A 20416-nucleotide genomic window follows, 5' to 3' on the forward strand; every position below is an offset into this window, starting at 1 on the left:
GTAATTCAGTGGGTCAGACAGCATAAAACATAGAATAGTACAGCACAAGAGTAGGCCCTTTGCCCCACAATATCTGTGCTGGACATGATGCTAGGGCAACTCTTATCTACCTGCACATTATCCATATCTCTTCATTCCCTGCATATGCATATGTTTATCTAAAGTCTCTTAAGTCTCTCGAAACATCACGCATTCTTTTTCCCCAGAGATGTTGCCTGTCCCGCTGAGTTATTCCAGCTTTTTGTCTCCCTTCTCTTAAGTACCACTATTTTATCTGCCTCAACCACCAGCCCTAGAAGTGCATTCCAGAATTCACCATCCTTTCTGTAAAAAAGTTGCCCCGCCATCTCCATTGAACTTTGCTCCTCTCACTTTAAAGCCATGCCCTCTAGTATTTGCTTTTTTCATCCTGGGAAAAAGGTTCTGACTGTCCACCCTATCGACCCTTCTCATAATTTTATATACCTCTATCAGGTCTCTCCACAACCTTTGATGTTCTAGAGAAAACAATCCGTTTGTCTAACCTCCACCTGTAGTTAAGACATCCTAATCCAGGCATTATTCTAATAAACCTCTTCTGCACTCTTTCCCAAGCCTCCACATCCTTCTTGTAAGGGGGTGACCTGATCTGCACACAATATTCCAAATGCGGCCTAACCAAAGTCCTATAAAGCTGCATCGTGACACATACGCAGAGGCATGGATAGACGGAGCTTTGACACAAAATCCCACCTGTCCAATCCCTCCCCAGACGCTGACTGACCCGCTAAATGACTTTGTCGTTCGCTCAAGATTCCAGCATCTGCAGTTCCTTGTATCTCCTCTTTAATAAGTTTTCTTTACAGCCTGCGTAATGAATGAGTTGGGAGATTGTATTTTCTTCTATCTCGTGAAACCAAATACAGAATGTGGTGCAAACATATCCTCACAAGATTGAGTACAGTGATAGCATTAGATCCATTACTATTAATTATTATTACCATCATTATCTTGCACATCTAAATATTGAGGGTGTGACAGCCTATTCCGAGTCCCAGAATCCACAAGATGCTTGTGAACAATTCTGGCAGTGTTGAAATCAAAGAGAATACGTGGTGTAAAAATCCAAACATGTAATAATTATCTTTGAATTAAGGATAGTGTAATCCTCTCAGGGTTTCTATTCTTTATGTTGTTATTCTCTGCTAGTCTTGATTTTGTCCTCCATAAATACCTAAATTCAACTCTCATGTTAACTTAGACCATATTTTAAAATAGATGATCACGTGTAATTTCAAATATGCTGCTTCACAACCTAGGGTCAATGGACTTGAGCCAACAGTGTTCAGGCTCGGGGGGATGTGCACCATTGAGCAATGCCTGGCATGTATGAATCACATGTTGCATTCACTGATGCACTGCAGAGCTTGACCCAGTGAAATTACATATACCAGCCGTCGGAAGATCTCCCTGTGAAAAATCTATTTAAAATTCACGTAATTCAGAATGCTTGAGTAAGCCTAGTGAAGGATTTAGAGGCAATGAATAAGACATAAATGCTTTTAAAGGTAGCGCAAGATCACACAAACCAACTGATTCAGCAATTTGACAATTATCCAAAGAACGCTTTCTGCTTAAAAAGATTGAACAAACTCTTATTACTTGATCAACCCATGTACAAGATACTCGTCCAAACAATAATCTTAAAGGTTGCTCAACAAGTTATTGATGCAACATTAAGGTTAAAGGGAGCACAAATCATCAATATACTATTTTAGCTCCGTCTTCTCTGAAAGGCTCTTTCAGAAAGCCTTCGACAAGGTCCCACATAGGAGATTAGTGGGCAAAATTAGGGCACATGGTATTGGGGGTAGGGTACTGACATGGATAGAAAATTGGTTGACAGACAGAAAGCAAAGAGTGGGGATAAATGAGTCCCTTTCGGAATGGCAGGCAGTGACCAGTGGGGTACCGCAAGGTTCGGTGCTGGGACCCCAGCTATTTACGATATACATTAATGACTTAGACGAAGGGATTAAAAGTACCATTAGCAAATTTGCAGATGATACTAAGTTGGGGGGTAGTGTGAATTGTGAGGAAGATGCAATAAGGCTGCAGGGTGACTTGGACAGGTTGTGTGAGTGGGCGGATACATGGCAGATGCAGTTTAATGTAGATAAGTGTGAGGTTATTCACTTTGGAAGTAAGAATAGAAAGGCAGATTATTATCTGAATGGTGTCAAGTTAGGAGGAGGGGGAGTTCAACGAGATCTGGGTGTCCTAGTGCATCAGTCAATGAAAGGAAGCATGCAGGTACAGCAGGCAGTGAAGAAAGCCAATGGAATGTTGGCCTTCGTAACAAGAGGAGTTGAGTATAGGAGCAAAGAGGTCCTTCTACAGTTGTACCGGGCCCTGGTGAGACCGCACCTGGAGTACTGTGTGCAGTTTTGGTCTCCAAATTTGAGGAAGGATATTCTTGCTATGGAGGGCGTGCAGCGTAGGTTCACTAGGTTAATTCCCGGAATGGCGGGACTGTCGTATGTTGAAAGGCTGGAGCGATTGGGCTTGTATACACTGGAATTTAGAAGGATGAGGGGGGATCTTATTGAAACATATAAGATAATTAGGGGATTGGACACATTAGAGGCAGATAACATGTTCCCAATGTTGGGGGAGTCCAGAACAAGGGGCCACAGTTTAAGAATAAGGGGTAGGCCATTTAGAACGGAGATGAGGAAGAACTTTTTCAGTCAGAGGGTGGTGAAGGTGTGGAATTCTCTGCCTCAGAAGGCAGTGGAGGCCAGTTCGTTGGATGCTTTCAAGAGAGAGCTGGATAGAGCTCTTAAGGATAGCGGAGTGAGGGGGTATGGGGAGAAGGCAGGAACGGGGTACTGATTGAGAGTGATCAGCCATGATCGCATTGAATGGCGGTGCTGGCTCGAAGGGCTGAATGGCCTACTCCTGCACCTATTGTCTATTGTCTATTGTCTATTAAAGTGGGATATTGCAGCATTCCCTTGATCAATTGTTCCTCTTTTCCACCTCAGGAATTTTAATCAATTGTTTCAATTTACCTAATGCATTCAATATTGTCACGGTAGAATTGTGCATGCAATGCACATTGGAAAGAGGGAACAGACAATCCATGCAAAGATGGAGGATGTGGAAGTAAAAGATGAGAAGAATTGTGTTCTTTCGAATCTCTGATCTTTATATGTTTATAAATTTCGCATTTTTACATTACATAAAATTTTCCAACAACATTATTTCAATAAATAAAATTAAATATTTATTGGAAATACAAAACAAAATCTGGCAATTTAAACTATGAGGAAATAGATACAACATAATTAATAACTTAAATTATTTTTCAAAGTTAGGATTCTGTAATAAATAATAAATATAATAAATATAATAAATATTAAATTAACAATGAAACATTAACAATATTAAATTATTAAATTATTTTATCACTACCTGAAATATCAATGTATTGACAATCTAAAACCATTATTGTATTAGAGAGTGAATTTCCATTTGGGAATGTTTGGAAACATTTTTGTCACTATAGGTTTACACAAATGATATTTGGCTGCATTCTATAATTTTACAACAAAATTGATTTATGATCTCACAGATTTGCCAAAAATATTCAAATACTTTCCGAACAATCTTCTGAATTACTCCTTTAACAAATAATATAATTAAAACTGGTGCAACGAAAAAGCATCTAGCTTTTAACTTTACAATGAAAGTGCTGGGCACTTCCATTATCCCATCAGTTCTCTTACAGAACAACATTCATCTACTTTTACTGTAGATTTGTGTACCCTATATTGAACTATAACATTCATACAATGAGGGTTTTGTTGTAAAGTTCACAAATTCGTTACTGAACTCATGAAGCGAAGGGCTCGGGATGATTTCTCCATGAACCGGGTGAAGTCTCGCAGGGTGACATGTACGTTCACTTGTCTGTTCCAGTCTGTTTTTGACACCAAGTCAAACACAGAAACCTCCAACTCGCTTTCGCCCACAACACTGATGCCAAACTCGACATTCAACTGAAATATAAAGGAAACAGCAGTGTTGGTGATTTGATTTTTCTGATGCTGCCACTATAACAGGTTGAAGCAGACACCAAATGCTGGAGTAACTCAGTGGGACAGGCAGTATCTCTGGATAGAAGGAATGGGTCATGTTTTGGGTCGAGTCCCTTCTTCAGACTGAGAGTCAGGGGAGAGGGAGACACAGAGATAAGGAAGTGTAAGGCATGAAAAGAAGACATCAAAGGATTAAGGAAAATGTGGATTAAGGAACATGTGGATTAAGGAAAATGTAGAATAGATCATTGTTAGCTAGGAGAAAATGATGACAAAGCATACAGAAATAAAATGTAATCGGGGACAGTCAGAATGGTCAGAGAACTAGGAAAGGGGACGGATGGAGGGAGAGGGAAAGCAAGGATTACTTGAAGTTAGAGAAGTCAATATTCATACCACTGGAGTGCTGTTCCTCCAATGTGCGCTGGGCCTCACTCTGACAGTCGAGGAGGCCCAGGACAGAAAGGTCAGTGTGGGAATGGGAGGGGGAGTTAAACTGTTTAGTAACTGGGAGTTTAGGTAAGTTTAGGCAGACTGAGCGGAGGTGTTCAGCGAAATGATCGCTGAGCCTGCGCTTGGTCTCGCCGATGTATAGGAGTCCATGCCTGGAGCAGCAGATACAATAGATGAGGTTGGAGGAGGTGCAAGTGAACCTATGCCTCACCTGAAAGGATTGCCGGGGTCCTTGGACGGAGTCGATGGAGGAGGTATCGGGACAGGTGTTGCATCTCCTGCTGTTGCAGGGGAAAGTACCTGGGGAGGGGGTGATTTGGTTGGGAAGGGACAAGTCAACCTAAGAGTTACAGAGGTCTCTGATGAAAGCAGATAGGGGTGGAGATGGGAAGATGTGGCTAGTGGTGGGATCCCGTTGGACGTGGCGAAAATGTCAGAGGATTATGTGCTGTAGGCGACGGCTGTCCCTATTGCAACTGGGGGGGGTGAGGGGGAGTAAGAGCAGAGCTGCGGAATATCGATGAGACCCATGCGAGGGCCTCATCCATGATGGGAGAGGGGTACTCCCATTTCCTAAAGAATGAGGACATCTCAGATGTCCTGGTATGGAACACCTCTTCTTGGGCGCGGATGCGGCACAGACAGAAGAATTGGGAGTAGGGGATAGAGTCTCTGGTATGTTCTTACATACTTGGCTAATAAATTCTTTGTATCTTCTATCTTGTATCTAGAGTCTTTGCAGGAAGCAGGGTGGGAAGAAATGTAGTCTGGATAGCTGTGGGAGTCAGTAGGTTGCATCTGCAGTACTTTCAGCGGTTTCCGTTTACACTCACCTGGTGCTTTAACAGTTCAGACAGGCGCTGGGCGCTGGATCGCACCCATATCATTTGATCGTTTGAGCTCAAGACGGATGTTTCTGCCGATAATAAGAATGGGTGGTATTTCTGGAGACCTGTTGCAATCACTCTGAGGCATGTTTCCTGCAAAAAATAAAAATAAATTGAAGTTAGTACAAATTAAAGTGGATTTGATTCCTTGTTGTAGCCCTTGCACTTTTAAAATCTGCACTTTCTCTGTAGCTGGAGCACTAAGGGGGGGGGGGGGGGGAGGAAGATCACGTGCAGGTAGAGGGGGTTAATTGGGCATCCGGTTGGACAGAGACCTCATGGACTATTGGGCCTGTTCCAACGCTGTATATTTCTCTCTTCTGTCTTTCTAGATCTCTGTGTTCTACAACATTGTATATGGTTTTACCATTTACATGCAAGTCCTGCCCTGATGTACCTTACCAAAATGCAACACCTTGTAATTGCCATCCAATAAGATCATAGCTGATCTTTTACCTCAGTACCATTTTCCAGTATTAACATCGTTCCTTGATTCTGCCAATATCCTGAAATATATCATTCTGCCTCTTGAATGTCTTTTGTAACCGAGCCTACACATGACAAGATAATTCTGAAAAATCACTCGCTCTGCGTGAAGACACTTCCAATCATCAGTCCTGAATGGTTAACCCCTTAATTTCGAGACTGCGATCCCCTCCATCAGTAAGAATGGAGTAAGAATTTTGGATGTTTCGATAAGATCCGCCCTCGTTCTTCCAAACTCCAGAGTATCGGCTTAACCTCTCCTCCCAGGACAATCTCTCCATCCCAGGAAGTAATCAATTGATTCTCTGCCTCAGAAGGCAGTGGAGGCCAATTCTCTGGATGCTTTCAAGAAGAGAGCTAGATAGAGCTCTTAAAGATAGCGGAGTCAGGGGGTTTGGGGAGAAGGCAGGAACGGGGTACTGATTGTGAATGATCAGCCATGATCACATTGAATGGTTGTGCTGGCTCGAAGCGCCGAATGGCCTACTCCTGCACCTATTGTCTATTGACCCTTCCGTGATCTCCCTGCCTATCGCAAAGTCAACAGCGAAAATTAGATTCGCCAATGTAAAATACAGCCTGACATGATCTAAAAGCAAAGAACGGTCCCATCACGGCCCCTCCACCGCCACCCAAAGGCCTCCCTGAAAAATATCTACACCTGGCAGCAAGGCTGTTTTACCGTGCAGAAGAAGTACTGCAATTGACAACCCTATCAGCATCGCCACGGAGAACACCAGCCCGCTGTTGGCCCACGGCATTCATCCAATCCACATGCCACCTGCATTAATGCAATGCACATGTAACCTGCATTCATGCAATGCATGTCACATGCATTCATGCAATGCACATGAGACAGCGACAAGAGACAGAAAGATAAATTTCAGGATATTGATAGAATCAATGAACGATGTTAATACTGGAAAATGGTATTGAGGTAAAAGATCTTCAATCCTCAAAACCGTTGAAAATAGACACAAAATGCTGGAGTGTCTCAGCGGGACAGGCAGCATCTCTGGAGAGAAGCAATGGGTGACGTTTCCAGTCGAGACTTCAGTTACTCCAGCATTTTGTGTCTATCTTCGGTATAAACCAACATCAGCAGTTCCTTCCCACACATTTAACCGCTGCTTTGACTGGAATTGGACCGCCAGGGTTAGTGGCGTTAGTCCCGCTCTAGGAGGCAGCCTTGCGCCGTCTGCACCCCTGGCCGCCAACAGCGAATGCGAAACGCGTTTTAAACTGGAAACTCAACTCGGCGCCAGATGGAGACAGAGAGAGAGAGAGAGCAGCAGAAGTCACTCCTAGACCCCGAGGGAGACTGCACCCAACCGCTGAGCCTCACCTTGTGGAAACTGGTCTTCGTGCATCTGTCCTGAGCTCGGATCTGCGGCAGGTTGAAGTCGTAAGTGAGTAACGAGCCCTGGTCCCCATCACAGAAGGAGAAAAACTCGCACAGCTGCCGGGGAAAGAAAGGTGAACAAGTGAGCGGTTGCGTAAAGACCGAGTCAAAGGCTGCGCGGTTTCACTCACTCACTCACTCACTCACTCACTCACTCACTCACTCACTCACTCACTCACTCACTCACTCACTCACTCACTCACTCACTCACTCACTCACTCACTCACTCACTCACTCACTCACTCACTCACTCACTCACTCACTCACTCACTCACTCATTTATTCTTTCATTCATTTATTTATTCTTTCATTCATTTATTTATTCTTTCATTCAATCAATCAATCATCCACCCATCCATCCATTCCCTCACTCAATCACTCACTCGCTCACCTGTGTGTCGCGCAGCGATGCCGCTGTGCTCCGTATCTGCAGCGCCAGGGGCCCGCAGGTTGTACAGCCCAGGGCGGGTGCGGGTGACGGTGACCGCTCCGCCTCATCTACCAGCTCCGTCACGGGAAAAGCGGCGACTCGTCCGACAATCGCCAGGAACAGCAGACAAAAATCTGCAGGGAAAGAGATAGAACAGAATTAGAATTGCCGCTTCCTGCGAACTCCACCTGAAATGAAGGACGAAAAGATAACTGGGATCTCGGTTCACTGACTTTGAGCCGGTCTCATGTTGTGTTCCTCTTGTTCAAAGCTCTGAGGTGTTTAGCTGCCCTAGCTCTTTTCCCCTGTATTTATTCGAAATTACCTTTGGGGAAAATCCAACATTTGTAAAACAGCTTTGTTGACGTCAAACGTAAACGGCTTTTACATAATTGAAGCAATCTGTCATTGTAAGTTGTTACACATTCTAAATTTACAATTAGGTGACCTCAGTAATCTTTACCACCAGCAGAAGAGGCAAAGCTCTCTTCAAATGCACTGGGTTTATTTTCATCATACATTCCTGAAAAGTGACCAAATTGGCTTTACAAAGTTTTACCAGTTATTGCGTAACTTGTAATCGAACAGACAGACGTCTAGGTGGAGCTCTTTGAGCGATGAATTCCTCCTGGTTAAAAATAATGCGATTCAATAGACAATAGGGTGCAGGAGGAGGCCATTCGGCCCTTCGAGCCAGCACCGCCATTCAATATGATCATGGCTGATCATTCTCAATCAGTACCCCGTTCCTGCCTTCTCCCCATACCCCCTGATTCCGCTATCCTTAAGAGCTCTATCCAGCTCTCTCTTGAATGCATTCAGAGAATTGGCCTCCACTGCCTTCTGAGGCAGAGAATTCCACAGATTCACAACTCTCTGACTGAAAAAGTTTTTCCTCATCTCAGTTCTAAATGGCCTACCCCTTATTCTTAAACTGTGTCCCTTGTTCTGGACTCCCCCAACATTGGGAACATGTTTCCTGCCTCTAACGTGTCCAACCCCTTAATAATCTTATACGTTTCGATAAGATCTCCTCTCATCCTTCTAAATTCCAGTGTATACAAGCCTAGTCGCTCCAGTCTTTCAACATATGATAGTCCCGCCATTCCGGGAATTAACCTAGTAAACCTACGCTGCATGCCCTCAATAGCAAGAATATCCTTCCTCAAATTTGGAGACCAAAACTGCACACAGTACTCCAGGTGCGGTCTCACTAGGGCCCTGTACAACTGCAGAAGGACCTCTTTGCTCCTATACTCAACTCCTCTTGTTATGAAGGCCAACATTCCATTGGCTTTCTTCACTGCATGCTTCCTTTGAGTGACTGATGCACTAGGACACCCAGATCTCGTTGTACGTCCCCTGTTCCTAACTTGACACCATTCAGATAATACTCTGCCTTCCTATTCTTACCACCAAAGTGCCTGATTTTGCACTTTATTCCATCTAAAAGGCCAAAAGGGACTTCCGCTCAAAGCTGGAGGATGGGGTGGATGTTCGGCAACTGTGACAGGGCTTGAATGCCATCACCTTCTGCAAGGTGAAATCAGGAGGCAGCTCAAGCAACAGCGAAGCATCACTCCCTGACGAGCTAAATGCGTTCTACACATTCTTTGATAGGGAGAACACTAATGTGCCTTCCTGAACCACCATACAGTCACAGTCACAGAGGCCGACGTCAGAAGATCCTTCAGGGGGGTGAACCCTTGGCAAGCGCCTGGAGCTGATGGTATAGCCGGTCGAGTTCTCAAACCCCCTGCAGACCAACTGGCTGGGTTTTTTGCGGACATTTTCAATCTCTGAGGTCTGTGTTTCACACCTGCTTTAAGAGGGCATCAATAATACCGATGCCCAAGAAGAGTAAGGTGACGTGCCTCAATTATTATTGACCAGTTGCACTAATGTTCGTGGTGATGAAGTGTTTTGAGAGGTTGGTTATGGTGCATATCAACTCCTACCTCAACAAGAACCTTGACCCACTACAGTTCGCCTACTGTCACAACAGGTTAACAGAGGATGCAATCTCACTGGCTCTCCACTCCACACTGGACCACTTGGACAATAAAAACACTTATATCAGGCTGTTGTTTTGTAGACTACAGCTCGGCGTTCAATACCATCATCCCCTCCGAGCTGGTTACCAAGCTCACGGAACTGGGTCTCTGCGCATCCCTCTACAATTGGATCCTCGACTTCCTCATCCACAGGCACAGTCTGTTCGAATTGGCAGAAATACTTCTTCCTCATTAACAATCAGTATGGGAGCATACAGAATACAGAGCTTTATTTGTCATTCGGTACCAAGGTACCGAACGAAATTACATTAGCAGTCACACAAAAAAAAAGAACACAAGACACATGACCCCAACACAAACGTCCATCACAGTGACTCCAAACACCAAACACCCCTTCACTGTGATGGAGGCAACAAAACTTCCACTCTCTTCCCCACGCCCACGGACAGACAGCTCGTCCCCGACCAACCCGTACAGTCCCCGCAAGGGGATGGGAGTCCCTGCGGCCAAGCTGCACCGGGCGCCGAAACATCCCGCGGCCGAGCCGGGCGATTGAAGGCCCCGCGGACGAGCCGCACCGGGTGCTGAAACGTCCCGTGGCCGAGCCGGGCGATGGAAGGCCCCGCGGCCGTACCGTGCGCTGCTAAGTCCCGCGGCCGAGCCGCGCTGTGCGATGTAAAGTCCCGCGGCCGAGCCGCACCAGCGATGTAAAGTCCCGCGGCCGAGCGGCGCCGTGCGATGTAAAGTCCCATGGCCGAGCCGCGCCGGGCGATGTTAGGTCCCGCGGCCGAGCCGCGCCGGGCGATGTTAGGTCCTGCGGCCGAGCCGCGCCGGGCGATGTAAAGTCCCGCGGCCGAGCCGCACCGGGCGATGGAAGGCCCCGCGGGCGATGGAAGGCCCCGCGGGCGATGGAAGGCCCCGCGGCCGAGCCACAACCCGTGCCGTGAGGAAGAGACCTAAAAAAGAAAGGTTTCCCCCACCCCACCCCACCCCACCCCACCCCACCCCCCACACATACACAGCCAAAAAACAAAAACAAAAACCATCCCAACACCGACACACAACAAATCAAGGCTGCATGCTCAGCCCCCTGCTCTACTCACTCTATACTCATGACTGTGTAGCCGGACATAGTATGAATGCCATTTTCAAGTTTGCCGATGACACCACCATTGTTGGACAAATTACAGATGGTGATGAATCAGAGTATAGAAGTGAGATCAACCGATTGACCAAATGGTGCCAGCCAACCTGGCTCTCAATATCAGTAAAACCAATGAACTGATTGTGGACTTTGGAATAGGAAGGATGAGGACCCACAATCCTGTTTATGTCAACGGGACGATGTTGGAGAGTCAAAAATTTCCAATTCCTGGGCGTGCATATTTTCGAAGATCTTTCCTGGACCCAGCACACTGATGCAATTATAAATAAAGCACATCAACACCTCTACTTCCTGAGAAGATTAAGGAAACACTTCTTTATGTCAAAGAGGATTCTCTTGAACTTCTACAGGTGTACAGTAGAGAGCATATTGACCGGTTGCATCATGGCCTGGTTCTGCAACTTGAACGCCCAGGAGTGGAAAATACCTAAAAAAGTTGTGAACACTGCCCAGTCCATCACCGGCTCTGACCTCCCCACCATCAAAGGTATTTATCGGAGTCGCTGCCCAAAAAGGCAGCCAGCATCATCAGAGACCCACACCATCCTGGCTACACACTCATTTCACCCCTGTCATCGGGAAGAAGGCACAGGAACCTGAAACCTGTAACGTTCAGGTTCAGGAACAGCTTCTTCCCCTACAGCCATCAGGCTATTAAACACTACAACTTCAAATATGCTCTGAACTACAATTATTATTATTATTATTATTATTATTATACTACTATTGTTTGTTTTTTGAGTAGGTGTATATATATATATATATTATATATATATATATATATACTGTATATATAAATGTGTGTGTGTACTTGTGAGTTTGTGTATATATATCCACATTGAACTTTTTTTCCCCTCTCATTTATCATATTGTTTGCAGTGGAGGTGAGAGAGGGGAAAGGGAAGGGGAGGGAGGGAAAGGGGAGGGGGGGAGAGAGGGGGAAGGGGGGGGATGGAGGGGCAGAGAGAGGGGGTGGAGGAGGAGGGGGGGAAAGTGGAGGAGGAGGGGGGAAAGGAGGGGGGGGAAAGGGGGGGTTGAGCGTGGTTGGAGTGGGTGATTGGGAGGGAGCGAGGGGAAGGTGAAGGGGGGGAGAGAGGGGGGGAGGGGAGGAGGGGGGGAAAGGGGGTTGAGGTGGGATGGAGTGGGTGAGTGTTGTCAGTTGGGTATGGGTTGCTGTGCCTGCAGGAGAGGTCCTGGGGTGTGCAGTAGCAAGTTTCGTTCAAATTGGTGTTATATTATAAAGGTTATTGACATTTTAAACTTTAATAAATCCCTTAAATCCTTTTTCCACTTGCCGTGCCCAAGATGGCCACCGGGGGGCGGGACTGCCTGAGTGACGGGAGTGGCGGCCAATGGGGAGGGGGTGGTGGTGCCCATGATGGTCACCGGGGGCGGGACAGCCTGAGTGACGGGGGTGGTGACCAATGAGGAGGGGGAGAACGGAAGAGGCGGGACCCGCCGCGATGGCCGCCCGTGAGTGGCTCCCTCGGGTGAGGTTTGCCTGTCCTGGCAATGATGTTGATGTTCTCCACCGCTGCTCTACTGATCTGTGCTGCTGCAGGCCTCATCTGTGTGTACTAGTCTTGCCTTTGATTTGAAAGCGTGTGGGTTTAATCCACGTATTCCCGAGCTGAATGGGCATTGTCTGTCCTTACACTTAATTGTTAGGCTGGGAGGGAGCAATGTGTTCGGCGCGTTGCCTTCTTGATGACCTTCTCAATTGGATTTAAACGATTCTTTGTAATTGACTGAATGAATGCATGTGTTCTCCCCGTTTCCAAACCAATTACCCCAAAATAAAAATATTAGTGCCTGTGGTACATGATGTGTGGATATTGTCTCCTGTGTTTCTTACATTTTACCAATGACCACTTCTCCAAAAACTATTTGTGGACTGTAAAGTGCTCTGAGCTTATGGAATGTGTTCCCTGTATTTTTTACAAGGAATTATCTGGAGATTTCCAAACTGTAATGATTCAACATGGGTCTGAGGTCACGTCACTAATCCTGCTTTATTTCCCAGAACCATATCCAATACCATATGTGTCAATAGTCAATAGTCATTTTATTTGTCACATACACATAAATGTGTAGTGAAATGAAAAATTACCCGCAGTTCAACAATAAGACCAATAAAAATAAGCAATAAAAAATGCAATAACACATGCAATCATAAACCAACACCAAACAAAAAAAACATCCATCACAGTGAGTCTCCTCCAGTCACCTCCTCACTGTGATGGAAGGCCAGATGTCTTTTTCTCTTCCCCTGCCGTCTTCTCCCGCGGTCAGGCTGTTTGAGTTGCCACATCGGGGCGGTCGTGGCTCCCGACATTGAAGCCCCCACCGGGCGGAGAAAATCCCGCAGCCTATTCCAGGCCGCGCCGGACGGTGAAAGGTCCGCGGCGGGCCGACCCAAGCCCTGCGATTCGGGGCGGGCGAAGACGCTGTCGCTGCCGGAGACGCTGCCGCTGCCGCTGCCGGAAGGAACTGATGGTGGTTTAAAACGAAGGACACAAAAAGCTGGAGAATCTCCAATTCCTTTTCTCCAATACTATATGCTCTCTTGCTTGACTGGAGACATAATGATTGGGATGTTCTTTGCTGCTCATGCCAGAGTTTTACACTTCTTTACACTGAGATTTTAAAAAAAAACCCACAGTGATGGAGGAAATCAGCAGGTCAGGCAGCATCTGTGGTTGGATAAAGATAACAATTTGGCTTGGGACCCTTCTTCAGACTGATGTTGTGGAGGGGAGATGGCTGGTAGAGAAAGATGAGTGGAATTGAAGGGGCAAGATCTGGCAAGTGCCTGGTGAATCCAGGTAAGGAGGGGTTGATTGGCAGATGAGTCGGGGGAGAGAAGAGTGGAGACAGTGATCAAAGGTGGAGATGATAAGTGAAAATGGGGTGTAAATGGTGGAATCTGATAAGAAAGGAAGACGGGGAGTGGAATGTATAACCTTAGTGAGGGATAGTGAGTAGAAAGAAACAGGGAGGATGGAAGAAAAATGGCCTGAAGGAAGAAGGGGTGGGTGGGAGAATGACCTAGGCGATGGGGACATGGGGAGTGGGAAGAAAAGTGTGGGAGATGGGGACAGCTGCGTTGATGAGAAGGGGGGGGGGGGGGATTGGAGGGGTTATCTTAAATTGAAGAGTTCAATGGTGTAAGCTGCCCGTGGGTTATGAGATGCTGTTCTTCCACCATGTGTGTGGCATCCCTCTGGCAGTGGAGGAAGTCCAGGACAGACAGGTTGGAATGGGAATTAAATGGTTAGCAACGGGAGCCCAAGTTGGCCCTGGTGGACTGGACGAAAGTGTGGGGCAAAGCAGTCGCCTAATCTTTGCTTGGTCTCACCCATTATAGAGACCAAATCCACAGCACTGAACTTAATAGATGAGGTTTGTTAGTAAACCTTTGTCTCACCTGGAAGGGCTGTCATGATCACTGAATGGAGGTGGGGGAGGGGGTTGGAGAGAGTGGGGGGTTGGGGAGGGTGTAGTGATAGGGGTTATGAGGGCTCCATGCACAACTGCGGGGATGGACAGGAGGAAGGTGAACCACTGTATTGACACTGTATTAATGTAATTAAAATATTTTAAAAAGCCATATTCGTTAAAAGCTTTTGAAATTTGCCAACAATTATGCTTGCCTCTTTTCTCTCCATTGGAACCTTTTCAGAAGACACTGATAATGTAAGATTACCTGTGTTCCTGAATATAAGCCAGATCATTTCAGCTGTCGGAGCACACAGACTATACCTTTCAATTTTTATTCTCTCTAATCAATACCATCAGTCCCCACTCCTCATCCTCCCTCTTTCTATTTGCTAACCAGGGATATTCCAAACACATTTCCTGTCTTAAAAATGAGTCATCTTTCCACAAACATAAACACTTCACAATTCTTCATTGCAATTTGAACCAATAACTCAACAAGTTTATAAGTTACACTCCAGACTCAATTTAATAACTTCTTTGCTATTTTTTCCATCTATTCCTTGTATTATATTTGGGATGTTTTAATTTGTATTATAATTTTTATCCTCTTATCTCATTTCTGCTCATTTTTGTGTAGGAAGGAACTGCAGATGCTACAAGAAAGATAGACACAAAATGCTGGAGTAACTTAGGCAGCATCTCTAGAGAGAAGGAATGAATGAGGTTTTGAGTTGAGACCGGTCTCATATCATCATATCATATCATATATATACAGCCGGAAACAGGCCTTTTCGGCCCTCCAAGTCCGTGCCGCCCAGCGATCCCCGTACATTAACACTATCCTACACCCACTAGGGACAATTTTTACATTTACCCAGCCAATTAACCTACATACCTGTACGTCTTTGGAGTGTGGGAGGAAACCGAAGATCTCGGAGAAAACCCACGCAGGTCACGGGGAGAACGTACAAACTCCTTACAGTGCAGCACCCGTAGTCAGGATCGAACCTGAGTCTCCGGCGCTGCATTCGCTGTAAAGCAGCAACTCACCCATTCCTCTGCTCCTTTCTGCTATTTTCAGATTCTGCTGTCAAATTAGTTTATACACTGCCCAATTATAGCAGTTAATCTCTAATCAAGACAATTGATTACTGTGGTGTTCAGGCAAAGCTCATTCATTTTGTACAGGTACACCAAAACTAGTCTAACTGCTCCAAGAATTTTAATCTCCCTTCCTGTACTCCTTCTCCCATTATGCATCCACCCACACTTTCTTCCTTTCCCCGTAAACGCTACTGGAAGTGATCCAATGATTGTATTTTTTTCTTGGCTTTTGAAATGCCGCCAATTATCTAACATGGACCACAAAGTTTGGCATTCCTTTGCAAATGGCGATCTGGTATGTCGGTGGATTCAACGCAGCTATGTAAAAGAACCAAGGTAAAACGGAAATAAATAAAGATCTGAATTGAATAAGGTCAATGTTATTCGACTGTGAAATGCTTTAGCAATGTGAACTTGAAGCACTTGTAGTGAAAACAATTGTAGTGCACTGGTGATTCAAGGGGTTCTGAAATAAACATATTACAGCAAAAGTTGCACTCTTTAAGATCAAAGATAGCAGAGGTTTGAAAACAATTTCTGTAGTTACTTCAATATTTTGGAAGCAGACAAAAGGTTCAATTTAATTACATTTTTACAATGGGACACATCTTAAAAAATAAAACACATTTGAATATTCAAGCAAAATTGTTGGCACAAAGTAATTCACATTTTACAGTCTACAAGCTTCTGATGAATAAAATCTCAACCACTCAAAATTAGTATTGCTTGGGATAACTGTCTGTGTATACATATACTCCAATTATTGATTGAATGAGCAAATACACTTATGGTCATGTTTGATGTGATAAGCACCAAATAATCAGTCTGGTCTGGAACTTTCCTAGATCTCTGTCACAATGGTGCAAGATAAGTTAGCTGAAGATATCTAATGCCTGAAGATGGACACCAAATGCTGGAGTAACTGAGCAGGATAGGCAGCATCTCTGGAATGGGAGATATTTTGGGTCGAGACCTTCAGACTGAAAATCACGGGAAAGAGAAACGAGAGATATAGATGATGATGTAGAGAGATATGCAAAAAAAATCATGCATTCCTTCTCTCTAGAGATGCTGCCTGTCCCGCTGAGTTACTCCAGCATTTTGTGTCTATCTTTGGTTTAAACCAGCACTGCAGTTCCTTCCTACACATATCTGATGCCTGGTTTCAGCCAATTAACCTAGCCCCCTGTCTAACATTTGGCCAATGCACATGGGAATGTCTCCAGGTCATAATTACAAATCATAGCTCTTGAGTTGTCTCCTGTTGTGTGCCAGAAGCCTGTGCTCTATGATGAGCTGTCTTTTTAATTTTCAAACTAATTACTGATTGTGGTTTACCTTTGAACTGTTTTTTTTAGAAGATTCCATGTCACTAGTATTAATGCCTTTTATCAACATAATTCCTGATGCATGTCCCAGGTCTAATGATCCCCCAAATGGTTCTTAATTAATATTTGTAACTCTTCACAAAAAAATGGAAATAAGTGAACGGCAGGCCCTGGGGAGTATTGTAAAGAAGAGGGTTCGAGGAATGCAGGTACATAGTTTCTTCAAGGAGGCATCATTGGGTGGTAAAGAAAGCTTTTGGTACATTGGTTTTCATTGGTCAGGGCATTATAGAAGTTAGGATGTAGACACAAAATGCTGGCGTAACTCAGTGAGACAAGCAGAAGGGTTTGAAGAAGGGTCTCGACCTGAAACGCCACCCATTCCTTCTCTCCAGAGATGCTGCTTGTCCCCCTGACTCACTCCAGCATTTTGTGTCTACCTTCGACTTAAACCAGCATCTGCAGTTCTTTCCTACACGTAGAAATTAGGATGGTGTGTTACAGTTGTACAGGACATTGGTAAGGCCACATTTGAAGTATTGTGTTAAATTTTGGTCACCCTGCTGTAGGAGGGGTGTCATTAAACTGGAAAGTATGTAGAAGAAATTTATGTGGATGTTGCCAGGACTCGAGAGTCTGAGGAATAAGGAATATATCTTATAGAGATATATAAAATCTTGAGATTTCTCCAGAAGTAATAGACCAGAAATTTCAGCAAGGGACAAGAGTCCAAGGTCAGGCAAAATAGGGATCAAATTGAGAAGAATACTGAACTGAAGGTGTTATATTTGGATCGCATATCTGAGGAGGATTGTGCTGGCGTTGGAGAGGGTGCAGTGGAGGTTTACGAAAATGTTTGGGTTAACATATTAACATATGATGACAGTTTAACAGTTCTGGGCCTATACATGGTGGAGTTTAGAAGGATGAGAGGGGACCTCATTGAAAGTTACCAAATAGTTAAAGGCCTGGATAGAGTAGACAGGGAAAGGATGTTCCCACTAGTGGAAGAGCCTAGGACCAGAGGAGGCCTAGGAGGCCTCAGAATAAAAGGAGGTACCTCTAGAGAGGAGATGAGGAATTTCTTTAGTCAGAGGGTGGTGAATCTGTGGAATTCATTGCTCCAGATGGCTGTGGAGGTCAAGTAATTAGCTAATATTAAAGCGGAGATTGACAGATTCTTGATTAGTAAGGTTATGGGCTGAAGGCAGAAGAATGTAGTTGAGATAGAAAGCTAGTTCAGCCATGAATGAATGGCAGAGTAGACTCAATAGACAGAGTGGCCTAATTCTACTCCTGTGACTTATAAACTCGTGAAAACCATGAGGATAATAGATAGAGTGAATGCACAGTCTTTTACATAGGGTAAGGGATTCCAGCACCAGAGGACATAGGCTTAAGGTAAGAGGTACAATATTTAATAGGAATCTGAGGGGAAATGTCTTCACTCAGAGGGTAGTCAGTATGTGGAATGAGCTGCCAGAGGAGCTAGTTGTGGCAGGTACTATAACAGCATTTAAAAAACACTTGGAGAGGTACACGGGTAAGAATGGTTAGAGGGATATGGACCAAATGCGGGCAAATGGGATTAGTATAGATGTGGTATCTTGTTCGGCATGGACGAATGCCGACGGGCCCGTTTCCACATTGCATGACTATGACTAATTCCACTGTTTTAATCAAGTCAAATTAAAGTGGAGTACTGAACGGAATAAATGATTATCACCTTTATAAATGGATAAATCATCAAACCCAAATGGAATGTATCACAGGTGGTAAAAAGAAGCAAGAGAGGAAATTGTGGAATCAAAACAAAACTGCAGGTGGTGGAAGCATTGATCTGCTGAATTTTTCTGACATTTTCTGTTTTAAAACAACATTCTGGACTGTAATTAACTTCAGTGGTGGACATATTATTTCTGGTAAGAGACAACATAAGGGTTTATTCAGGAAGGCATGTATTAATCAGAGATAGTCAACATGGATTTGATGTGGAACAGTGGTATCTGACTAATGTGAACTCTGAGGAAGGAGGATTGATGAGAGTGCTGTGATTGACTTGTCATTAATCAGAGGCCACATATTCAAGTTATTTGGTGAAATAACCAGAGGAGAGAATGAGAGTTGTTTTGCACTTTAAGTTGTCATTGTTTGAAATTCACCATCTGGCAGGGTATTTTGTAAGTTCGAAGGCAACTCATCCCTTCTCAGTATTGATATTTTAATACTCTTCCATAATTATAGAGCTATTTTATTACCTCTAAGGTCTTGGCTTCATTGGAATTCTGCTATTTGTCATTCGGCTCTATATGTATTTAAAGCATCCCTTTTCTGTCAAGACAGCTACATTTCTACTTCCCACTGTACAAATATTTTTAACCTTTGACTGTTTCCCCTTTTAACCACATCCAGTTACATCTGCAGGCAACACAGAGGTGCAGTGGTAAAGTTGCTGCCTTACAATTAGAGTTAGAGACCTGGCTCCAACTACAGGTCGTGTCTGTAAGGAGTTTGCACATTCTCTCTGTGACTGTGTGGGTTTTCTCCAAGTGCTCTGGTTTCATCTCACATTCCAAAGATGTGCAGGTTTGTAGGTAATTTCTGAAAATTGGCTCTAGTCTGTAGGATGCAAGACTGGTAAACATAGAATTAGTGTACGGGTGATAGTTGGTCAGCACGGACTTGGTGGGCCGGAGGGCCTGTTTTCTCGCTAAATCTCTAAACTAAATTAAATCCTAATTGTCATGTTTCTGTTTTGTTAGTCTCCATCCTGGTTTTATAGTTCTTGCATAAATGTACATATGAACAAAAGCAACAGAATTAGGAATGGGCCCTTCCAGCCCAATTCACCATTCAACAAATTCATAATTAATCTGACATTCCTTCCTTCAACATCCATTGTAATATTCTATCAATATTAATCATGAATACACTCAACAACTGAGCATTCTTGCCTCCCCAGGTAAGAGTATTCTAATGACCTACAACCTTCTGCAGGGATAAAATGTATAAATGTATTCTCATTTCAATCTAAAAGCTCCTTATTCTGAGACATAGAATTCTACCCCTCTTAGTTCTCGCCTGCACAGACAAGGTCCGTGTCTGCCTTGCCAAACCCTTTAAGAATATAGATAACCTTTATTATAACGGAACATGGGGGCGTGGGGGGGGGGGAGGAATAGTTTCTGTTATTGCCGATTGTCCACTATAATCGAGGAAGGGTTTTCCCCATTGATGTCAATAGACAATAGACAATAGACAATAGGTGCAGGAGTAGGCCATTCAGCCCTTTGAGCCAGCACCGCCATTCAATGCGATCATGGCTGATCACTCTCAATCAGTACCCCGTTCCGGCCTTCTCCCCATACCCCCTCACTCCGCTATCCTTAAGAGCTCTATCCAGCTCTCTCTCGAAAGCATCCAACAAACTGGTCTCCACTGCCTTCTGAGGCAGAGAATTCCACACCTTCACCACTCTCTGACTGAAAAAGTTCTTCCTCATCTCCGTTCTAAATGGCCTACCCCTTATTCTTAAACTGTGGCCCCTTGTTCTGGACTCCCCCAACATTGGGAACATGTTTCCTGCCTCTAATGTGTCCAATCCCCTAATTATCTTATATGTT

At 44.6% G+C, this 20416-nt stretch overlaps 1 protein-coding gene across 1 annotated transcript; it reads right to left on the bottom strand.

Moving 5' to 3' along the window:
• Window positions 1–3758: 3758 nt before the first annotated feature.
• Window positions 3759–7989, bottom strand: LOC144610143 (interleukin-6-like). Its single transcript, XM_078428695.1, has 5 exons — window positions 7974–7989; window positions 7702–7874; window positions 7254–7367; window positions 5369–5515; window positions 3759–4043 (listed from the first exon to the last, which is right to left on the bottom strand). The coding sequence occupies exons 1-5, from the start codon at window positions 7987–7989 to the stop codon at window positions 3858–3860; spliced, it is 636 nt and encodes a 211-aa protein (XP_078284821.1). The 3' UTR covers window positions 3759–3857.
• Between the last annotated feature and the right edge of the window lie 12427 nt (window positions 7990–20416).

The sequence above is a fragment of the Rhinoraja longicauda genome, chromosome 2, assembly GCF_053455715.1.
Source record: "Rhinoraja longicauda isolate Sanriku21f chromosome 2, sRhiLon1.1, whole genome shotgun sequence".
Classification (NCBI taxonomy): domain Eukaryota; kingdom Metazoa; phylum Chordata; class Chondrichthyes; order Rajiformes; family Arhynchobatidae; genus Rhinoraja; species Rhinoraja longicauda.